The sequence below is a fragment of the Rasamsonia byssochlamydoides genome (genome assembly GCF_041956645.1).
Source record: "Rasamsonia byssochlamydoides strain NRRL 3658 unplaced genomic scaffold VTN77scaffold_55, whole genome shotgun sequence".
In the NCBI taxonomy this organism is placed as follows: Eukaryota; Fungi; Ascomycota; class Eurotiomycetes; order Eurotiales; family Trichocomaceae; genus Rasamsonia; species Rasamsonia byssochlamydoides.
Genome location: NW_027192438.1, coordinates 129,287 through 139,004, shown reverse-complemented (window position 1 = coordinate 139,004; position 9,718 = coordinate 129,287). Strand labels below are relative to the sequence as shown.

Sequence of the window (9,718 nt, the reverse complement as noted above, 5' to 3'; positions counted from 1 at the left end):
ATTAGATATAATAATGACAAAAGAAGGATTGATCTATTCTGCCTTATTCCTCTATCCCCTTACTATCCTATGCCCTCTATTAGGGCTTAAATATTATATGCCTCCTATAACTATCTTGCCCTGGTAATGGTAAGACCAAGTAATCTCTGACAAAATTCTGAAAATTCACAAGGTAGATAGATATCGATGGTTGTGTTAGTGTGGAAGTTATAGGACTCCCTTCGGGGTCGGGTCTAGATATCCTCCGTAGGTAGGTTTTAGATTTGATCTTCGATGTTGTTCCCCAGAGTCCCAGTGCTAGAACCTCGGCGATTGTGCGTGCACAGGCCATCTCCACCCGCAAATGACGTTATTTATCGCTCCACTTCCCTCCCCAGTTTCCCTGGAGCTCTGGAGCTCGATAGGCAGTTGACCGAAACCTCGGCTGACTGAGTCGACTCGGTAACTATGTGATTGATATGCTCTCTTTTCTCGCTGTCTCTGGACCTGGCTAGGCTGATTAATTAGCTCTGCACCGCTGTTCGATCTGACCGTCGAACGTGAAACGAGGATGTTATTACACATCCACCTTACTACTTCTCGGTAGTACGCTACTGTGGAAGGAACGAGCGTGCCTCGTCGTCATTACCATTCACGTCCCCTCATCGTCTGTTCTCGAATAGAATTCCTTTTTACACCTGAGCTATATTTTGAGCAAGTGTACCGTCAACAATACATGTCACTTGTCGAACTGTATCGCCGGTCCTTTCATTCTCGATCGTCGTAACGCAGGTATTACCCGTTTTTCGGTGAGAGTCAGCTCGCGTAGGAAAAAGGAAAAGGAAAAGGAAAAACTATTTTTGAATTTGTGGGAAAGGTGAACTCAATAACAATGGCGGATGATAAGGCGATTTACCAGCTCGTATGTCTGCAAGCAATCTGCGTTCTGCACAGTTGACACGGACAACATAACTGACTTCATTCTTTTGGAAACAGACTGTCTTTGAGCTCTACGAATATCCCGAGCCCCCAAAACAGAATGGAGACTGGAAAGCTGCCGCCCTCCGCGGTCCGGCGCTCCCCGCGTTGGGTCATGCCCTTGCTGGTGCCACAGGGGCAGCGGTGTCGAATTTGATGACGTATCCGCTGAGTCTGATTGTGGCCAGAATGCAGATGCAGCGGATAGCGGCGAAGAAAAAGAGAGCTGCGGGTGGGGATGATAAGGATGGTCAAGAGGGAGAAAAATATTCGAGCATCTTAGATGCTGCACGCAAAATCTATGCCAAAGAAGGGATTGCAGGCTTCTATATCGGTGTTGGCCAGGATACGGGAAAGACGATCGCAGACTCCTTCCTATTCTTCCTTGCATATACTTTCTTGCGACAGCGGAGACTCAATTCGAGGGCTCGCGCGGGGGGTAAAAGACGCGCGGTTCTGCCCGTATTGGATGAGTTGGCTATAGGGATCATTGCGGGTGCGTTCGCGAAACTGTGGACGACTCCACTTGCGAACATCGTCACGAGAAAGCAGACGGCAGCAGTGGTAGGAGATTCCAGGTCGTCGTCAGCGTCGACCAGAGCGATAGCAGCTCAGATCCGTGCGGAGAAGGGAATCACGGGCTTCTGGTCTGGATATTCGGCATCACTGATCCTGACCCTCAACCCGTCGATCACTCTCTGCCTCAATGAACTGCTGAAGTGTTTGCTGCTCCCGCGCCGCCAACGACAGAAGCCATCCGCTGCGGTAACCTTTTTACTGGCAGCAGTGAGCAAGGCGATTGCATCAACCATCACATATCCATTCTCGCTGGCAAAGACACGAGCACAGGCCAACGGCGTTGGTTCCAATTCGAGAGATGACACCGCGACTCAGGACAATGGACGAGATGGAGAGCGGCCGTCCATTCTTCCTACGGTGTTCTCGACTCTTCGCGCTATCGCTCTTGAGGAAGGCGTTGGAGCGCTCTACGATGGACTATTGGGCGAAGTTCTGAAGGGCTTCTTCTCTCACGGTATTACTATGTTGACAAAGGATGCGGTGCACTCCGCTATCGTTCAATTCTATTACGCTCTGCTTGTTATCCTACGCCGCTACCCAACTCCAGAGGAGCTCTTGCAGCGAGCCCACGAGCAGGCCGAGGAATATGCAGATGTGGCTCGAGAAGGGGCCAAGGATTTAGAAGGGACCGTCGCAGTGAAGGTCCCGAGCAGTGTCGCGGTGATTGTGACCTCGAACGCTCCATCTTCCTATGCACCAGAAGACACGAATGAACTGGCCGAGATGGTGGCTGAATATGTAGAGGATGAGGCGGAAGAATGGCGCAGTCTTTACCGATGGTTCTGGGAACGGTTCAAATGAGGAACAAAACTGCAACGTCTTTTGTGCGACTTCCCATTCCCCTTTGGGTTCACCGTTTCTTTTTCTCGTCCAGTGTTTTTTTTTTCGTCTCTGCGTCTCTTGTCAATTTCTCCGGGAGGTGTTATTCCCCTACTCTCACGAACACGAGTGTGCATTTTCTATACAGCTCGATTCTGCATGAATATACGTATTATCAAGCACATCCAGTGTCGATCTGAAATATCATACAAAAATGACAGCCTTGAAATAACCCGATAGGCAGCCCACATTCCTGTCAGCGGTGTTCGGTGGGGTTAGTGGCATTGGACATTGCACAGATAAAAGAAGGGGGGACAGAACGGCAAGCTGCAGCCTGCAGGTTGCACTGCATCTGCGATGGATGAATCGGATTTGCTGTACTAAATAATTCGAAATGGCAGTACATATGGATGTAGTACTATCCATACACAATTACCATGTGCACGCATAGGTGATGTGACAGCAGAAAGGTGCAGGATTAAAATCTACAGAGAATCAATGGGCAATTTCTGTAGTGAATGATTGAGTATGCAGTCATAGTTTTCCATAGGGCTATCGAACTCAACAATCTGGACGGAGCATTCCGTCATAATTACTCCGTATACTCCGTACTCCGTATACTCTGTACTCCGTACCAGGAAGTTGAACTCGGGGTCAGGATGGAAATTAGCTTTTGGCGTTTAGCTCGATACCTAAGGTAAAAATGATAAACCTATTATTATTCCAGGCTGGGCTTGCTAACTGGCTCGCATCGCCCAGCCCATTCCTCTCTTGTCGTTCGGCCGCTGGGCCAACGGGTGATGATCCTCCCACCAAGACGGGCGGCCTGGGCGGCCTGAGTCGGCTTAGCCCGTGACCGCGCTGCTGATTGGGCCAGAAGCTTCCAGACCCGAATTTCTGGAGGTTTTGGGATTTTCACCCCTGGCTTGAACGGTACACAAAGCTAATTAATTAAAAAGCCAGATCGGAAGTGTACGTTTCAACCTTCCCCTGAGCTGGGGTTGAATTGTTGAGAATTAGAAAAAAAATAAAATTAAAGAGAAAAAAAATTGAGAGACTGAGAGAGAGGCGACTCAGAGGGGAAAGAAAACGAAAGTGTTACTTCTAAGACATGTTGTTATTCTTAGTACCAGGAACTTGCTTCCGTACGGAGTAGGTGCTAAGTATCAAGACAGATGACGGGATGGCAGTGGCCATGCTGTGTCCCCACGCTGCATTCCAGTTCCACGAGAGCCTCTCCCCGGTGGACCCTCGATATTTCTGTTTCTGGAGGCAGGCCAGTTCTTAACTGTGCTGCACCCAGATGCACAGCAGATACAGAGTAGTAGTAACTACTGTGCTTGTTGTGCTCGGTATCTTGACGGGGATTTCCTATCGACTTGATATGGTCTCTCAGCCAGAAACAATGGGTTTGTTGGCGTACACAGCTGCTGCTGCTGCCAAGTAGGAATTTAACATGCTGGACTCGACTCCTGACCAGTGGACAGGATGGATCAGGTACATAATATCATAACTGTTCTCTATATGTTAATCACCATCACTGGAAGATGAGATGTTGCTGGTGTCTATCCAAGATCCCAAGGATTACTCTCCAGAGCATCCTACATGAGGCTATCCCATCAATTCACCCCGTGACTTAAGACTAGCTCTGCAAGCTGCCAGCTCCGCCTTTCTCCATTGGAGCTGGTCGCAGGCAATTTAGCGCCTTTCCCTTTTCCTACCTAACCCCTCAAGCGGCCTCACCCGCAGCAGACGCTCACGCAGCCCCTTTCTCTCTCCCAGTTACTCTCTCTTGTCTAAAACACCCGCGGTCCAGCGCCGTTCAGGGAATCGAACTAACTTGGCCCGTTTCTTCACTGCGGAACGCTCCTCTTCTTGCCTTCTCCTACACGCACTCCTCGCTCTCCTGAGTCGTGCCCGTCCTTCTTTCCGTCTCCTGTTTCTCTTCCTTCTGCTTGTTTGTCCGTTTTGACAGTCAACAGCACCGTTTGAGAACAACACACGGTGCGTGAGATCTTCTCCGGACTTTTTATTTTTTTTCTTACGCTTTGTCCCCTGTTGAGTGCATCGTGTCTTGGAATCCCGGGTTCTCTCCATCACGGTAAGTCTGCAGAGGTTGACATATGCTTCTTCACCCCAGCAATGTCAACGTCTTTCCCTACCTCATTTAGAAGTTTATTCAACCTGAAAGTGGACATTCCACTCTAATCTTCTGGATCCTCTTTCTTCATCAGCTTCCAAATATGTATGTTGCAGACTCGTGGCTAACAGAGAAGGTGCGATTCAGGGGATTTCACTTTGCACTCCACGCCCCTTCACCTTCCCGACGCTCGTTTTCAGCAGACCTAGATCACTTCCCTTACAGTCATGGGTAAGCCTGCGAAATATTTCCTACACTCTATTGTTTCGGTTACCTCCCTATTGTGCCTCTTGCGATTGCCGGTGATTTTCTCCTCTGTCTCGTGTTGTGTACCGCCCGCCTGAGAGAGCTTCTGTTGCGTGATTGGAGGATGATGGGCCGTTCCAAATATCGTGTCGTTGTAGAGATCCGCCCCAGCACAGATGGTGGAAACCATGGTCATCACAGTCCCCGCTCGCGAATCCCAAGACTGAACAGATCATCTTCATGCGCATCTGCACCTCTGCTACCTTCTCCGACATTGCTGGATACCGATGAGAGCGACATGGATCAATATGCTGACTTCGACACAGCTACCACCGCCAACGGCTCCGCCACGGCGCCTGCCGACAAAGCCTCCAGCACCTCTAGCAAGCCAACTTCGCCATTCGTCGAACGAAGCAACCCACTGGGTGGTGCAGGTAACACCCCGACGGTGTCCTCCAAGGACCCGAAAACCGCTGCTAAGGCTGCTACCGACATGAACAATGTCATCCGTCGGAAGTTGACTGGCTACGTGGGTTTTGCGAATCTGCCCAACCAGTGGCACCGCAAGAGTGTCCGCAAGGGATTCAACTTTAACGTTATGGTTGTTGGTAAGTACTAGGTTGATTCTGAGGGCATTGTGACTGTCCAATTGACCCCGACTTTCTCTGTAGGTGAGTCGGGACTGGGAAAGTCGACTCTGATCAACACTCTGTTCAATACGTCTCTCTACCCTCCCAAAGAACGCAAGGGCCCCAGCCACGACATCATTCCCAAGACCGTGTCGATCCAGTCCATTAGCGCCGATATCGAGGAGAATGGTGTCCGTCTCCGCTTGACTGTGGTGGACACTCCTGGTTTCGGTGACTTCGTCAACAACGACGACTCCTGGCGCCCGATTGTTGAGAACATTGAGCAGCGCTTCGATGCCTATCTTGAGGCGGAGAACAGGGTCAACCGGATGAACATTGTCGACAACCGGGTGCATGCCTGTGTCTACTTCATCCAGCCCACGGGCCACTCTTTGAAGCCCCTTGACATCGAGGTGATGCGTCGTCTGCACACCAAAGTGAATCTGATCCCCGTCATTGCCAAAGCTGACACTCTGACGGATGAGGAGGTTGCCCTGTTCAAGCAAAGGGTACGACCCTCCTCCCTTTCTTGCTTACAATTTGTGGTGCTCAAACTGACGCTTTTACCCCATTTTGCCCCTGTAGATTCTTGCCGATATTCAGCACCATAACATTCAGATCTTTGAGGGTCCTCGTTACGAACTCGATGATGAAGAGACGATTGCCGAGAACCAGGAGATCATGTCCAAAGTGCCCTTCGCTGTTGTTGGAGCCAACACCGAAGTCACTACCCCCGATGGCCGCAAGGTTCGTGGCCGTCGTTACCCGTGGGGTGTCATTGAGGTCGACAACGAGGAACACTGTGACTTCGTGAAGCTGCGCCAGATGCTCATCCGGACCCACATGGAGGAGCTCAAGGAACACACCAACAATGTTCTGTACGAGAACTACCGTTCCGACAAACTCACTCAGATGGGTGTTGCCCAGGACCCGAGCGTGTTCAAGGAGGTCAACCCGGCGGTCAAGCAGGAAGAGGAGCGCGCTCTGCACGAACAGAAGCTTGCCAAGATGGAGGCCGAAATGAAAGCGGTCTTCGAACAGAAGGTCCGCGAAAAGGAAAGCAAGCTGAAACAGAGCGAAGACGAGCTGTATGCCCGTCACCGCGAGATGAAGGAGCAGCTAGAGCGGCAGAGACAGGAACTAGAAGAGAAGAAGGCTCGTCTCGAGAGCGGAAGACCCATCGAAGAAAAGGGCAAGAGGAAGGGCTTTTCGCTCCGTTAGAGGCCGAATCGACTGAACTCCGACGAAAGAACCCATACCTGACGAACACACTTGAGGGTGTGGATTATTGTTGCTACGGATGGAACTTGCCAGGGAGCTTACGGCCTGATTCTCCCCATCTGTCGATTGTTCGATCACTCCTTTCAATCGTTTCCCTTTCTTTCCTTTTCTCTCCCTTGTCACCTACGCTCATTCACCTCTCCTTTTCCTCGTATCTCTTTCCGGTAATGACTGCTTTTGTATCGGGCTGACCGAAGAAAAAGAACGTCTTTCGAAGAGAAAAGATTTTAATACTAGGGTTGTCAATATGAGACGAGCTGGAGATTTCAGAGTCTTTTCTGCATATCTTACGCGTGGTGGGCGGTTTCGATTTCCCAGGAGATGGTTTCCAGCCGCAAGACTGCTGCAGACTCTATTCAAGCCCGACGTCCGATCACCTTTTTCTTCTTGTCATGTACTTTTGGCCTATGTTATACCTCTCTTCCGCCTTCTGGTCCTTTTTTTTTTCTTTTTTTTTTTCTTTTTTCTTCTTTTTTTCTGTTTCCCTGCTGTGTGTTGTTAAGGTGACTAGTATATCATTTTTATCGCTCCTCACCCTCGTGCTCTCCTTATTATTCTTTGCGTAGTTCTGTTTTGTTCTTTGCCATTTCAGTCCAAGTGCGCCCTTCGCACTCGCCTTGCCTAATATCTGCCTTTCCCGAATCTTGACGAGGTAGACGTGTACTTGGGCTTGTGATTTCCAATCGTGACGACTTTTGAGTCTTATCTATAGTAGTAGATCGAGACCACAGCGAACTTAATAGGAAGCTAATTTGCTAAGATTATCGCTATTGGGGTTTTCTTTTCATTGAGAAGACGTAAGGATGTTACCGTCGATAATCCTGTGGTACTCTATAGTTCGACCTCAATCAGCTTTGGTATCTTCGATCGTGTGCTATTTTCATGATAATCTCATTCTAGGTTAATTATTAAGATAAGGGCTATTATAAATATCTTCTTAAACTTATAAAAAGCCTTATTAGCCTAAGCTATTTATTTAAAGGGCTTTTTTTAGGTAACATCTATTAAGGATATTATCATTATTAACTAGTTCTTAATATACTCCGTACAGACTGGCATAAGATCCCAGGTCGATTTAGTCCTGGATAAAAGGTGGAAAATTCAAGACAGCTCCTGTGGAGCATGTTATATACCTAGGTAGACAAGCTACATGGCTTTATAATTCCATTGAGAATGAATAAATCAGAACGATGACTTTGCATTGACGGCTACAGGGTTATAGATCGGGGAGTGGTTGCATCATCGCTGCACAGGACGTCACTGTGGGTGGAGTGCCGTGCGCATCGGCCAGATTGCAGAACTGGCTAATCAGCGCCCAGTGAAGGGCGCCCGGGCGGTAGGCCACCTTCCCCAATGCATCCATATGTCGCCAGCCTTCTTCCGCACCGCATCGCACAGCTCAGCACAGCTCAGCTCAGCTCTCAGCTCACGAGGAAGCCCTCCAGCAGGCACCACCCAAATCCCAGCCCGTCTGGTCCTTTCCGTCGGCCTGTGTGACTTGTTGTCAATCATAAACCCCATTGTGCCTCAAGTCGTCTTTTCTTGGTGGTTTTTCTTCCCTCGTCGCTGCCTACTTCGCTTTCTGACGCTGTCCATCGGTGTGTTGCGTTCACCATGGCTCCTCCACCTCCGGCTACCTTGCCTTTGGGCGAGAGACTCAAGGCCTTGGCTCAGACATTGCAGTATGTTCCTGTCATAATCCTGATAATTGATGCATTCTTTCCCAGAAACTGACCAATGTGACAACAGATTCGGTTGGTTTGTAGGGTATGTCTCTCCACCGTTTTCAGTTCCGCTTGTTTGCCCGTTCTCGAAGGCTACCTGCCTCGAAGTCTCGACGAATCGCTGCCGATTGGAGTTCAAGATAGCTGATGATCTAATTGTAGTCACTTGACCTTGCTCCTCGCGGTCTTCCGGTATTCCCTGTCCTACATCACCTTCAATTACTACTCCCCCTCGGCGAAGATCGCGTATCGTTTGGCATTTATCGCTGCGGCTGTGACCTACGGTATCGTCGTCTACAAGCAATATATCGCCCGAGGAAAGCTTACAGGAAGTGTTCCCAACATGGTTTTCAAGTTGCTGGGCGATGAGAATGTGCAATACCTTGGTAGGCACCCCGAGTCTGGCTCCAAGCAACTGGCAAGTGCCCCTGGCTCATGAAGGCTCGACAGGAATGGCCCTCGTGTGGTTGTACTCCCGCCAGATCCCCCTGGCTCTCTTGCCCTTCAGCGTGTACTCGATCTTCCACGTCGCCACGTACACCCGGACATACTTGCTTCCCACTCTGCAGCCACCAAAGCAGGATGCGGCCGGTCCAGCCTCCCCCACTTCTCCCAGAGCCGCTGCCAAGCAGTCTCCTCTCGCCGATACCATTGGAAAGTTCGTCAAGCAGTACTATGACAGCAGCATGTATCTCGTCGCGTCACTCGAGCTTGCTCTTCTGGTCCGCCTCGTCCTGTCTGCACTCACCTTCTCCCGGGGAAGCTGGGTTCTGCTCCTGATCTACTCGACTTTCTTCCGTGCGAGATACTCTCAGAGCTCCTTTGTTCAGAGTGCTGTGACGCATGCCGTTGCGAGAATTGACACCTCGATCTCCCACCAAAGCACCCCTCCCCAGGTTCGCCAGGGATGGGAAACATTCAAAGGCATTGTGCGGCAGACATATGACGCTACGGATGTGAAACGCTATGCTGGAGGTTATGCTGGTTCGCCGGCTGGCAAGAAGCCCCAGTAAAGGGCTCGCCATGTGGGTGGGGGGTTGACAGCTCAAGATGATCAACCACCTTTGTTTTGCGCACAGCTTCAGCCTCACCTCGACGAGTCTCAATGATTCTTGACGACATTATCGATAACGGTCAACGAACATCTTATCAATATCATCTCCGTGCTTGGGAACACTCCAGAAAGAAGAGTCATTTTGCAATGCGTTAAAATGACTAACCCCCTTTGCGATGAAAATTGGGGGGACACTCCGTCAAACAGTGTATTCTCTACTACAAATGGCTTAGGTTTAATGAGGGAAAACCTTGTACTCCTCACAGTTGGAGCTTGGAATCGAAGCGTT

The 9,718-nt window shown here is 49.9% G+C and overlaps 5 protein-coding genes across 5 annotated transcripts; 3 read left to right on the top strand and 2 right to left on the bottom strand.

Annotated features, from left to right (window-relative positions):
• Nucleotides 1–871: 871 nt before the first annotated feature.
• Nucleotides 872–2,337, top strand: VTN77DRAFT_6986 (uncharacterized protein; the record flags this gene model as incomplete). The annotated part of the gene is made up of 2 exons (XM_069423324.1): nt 872–901; nt 976–2,337. The coding sequence occupies 2 exons, from the start codon at nt 872–874 to the stop codon at nt 2,335–2,337; spliced, it is 1,392 nt and encodes a 463-aa protein (XP_069275743.1).
• Nucleotides 2,338–3,073: 736 nt separating this feature from the next.
• VTN77DRAFT_6985 (uncharacterized protein) lies at nt 3,074–3,552 on the bottom strand (the record flags this gene model as incomplete). Its single annotated transcript, XM_069423323.1, has 2 exons — nt 3,074–3,298; nt 3,505–3,552. The coding sequence occupies 2 exons, from the start codon at nt 3,550–3,552 to the stop codon at nt 3,074–3,076; spliced, it is 273 nt and encodes a 90-aa protein (XP_069275742.1).
• A 1,170-nt stretch (nt 3,553–4,722) lies between these two features.
• Nucleotides 4,723–6,591, top strand: VTN77DRAFT_6984 (uncharacterized protein; the record flags this gene model as incomplete). The annotated part of the gene is made up of 4 exons (XM_069423322.1): nt 4,723–4,726; nt 5,068–5,349; nt 5,413–5,879; nt 5,956–6,591. The coding sequence occupies 4 exons, from the start codon at nt 4,723–4,725 to the stop codon at nt 6,589–6,591; spliced, it is 1,389 nt and encodes a 462-aa protein (XP_069275741.1).
• Nucleotides 6,592–7,867: 1,276 nt separating this feature from the next.
• VTN77DRAFT_6983 (uncharacterized protein) lies at nt 7,868–8,172 on the bottom strand (the record flags this gene model as incomplete). Its single annotated transcript, XM_069423321.1, has 2 exons — nt 7,868–8,028; nt 8,082–8,172. 2 exons carry the CDS (start codon nt 8,170–8,172, stop codon nt 7,868–7,870), a joined length of 252 nt encoding a protein of 83 aa, XP_069275740.1.
• A 93-nt stretch (nt 8,173–8,265) lies between these two features.
• VTN77DRAFT_6982 (uncharacterized protein) lies at nt 8,266–9,388 on the top strand (the record flags this gene model as incomplete). Its single annotated transcript, XM_069423320.1, has 4 exons — nt 8,266–8,333; nt 8,401–8,418; nt 8,538–8,761; nt 8,826–9,388. The coding sequence occupies 4 exons, from the start codon at nt 8,266–8,268 to the stop codon at nt 9,386–9,388; spliced, it is 873 nt and encodes a 290-aa protein (XP_069275739.1).
• Nucleotides 9,389–9,718: the final 330 nt, after the last annotated feature.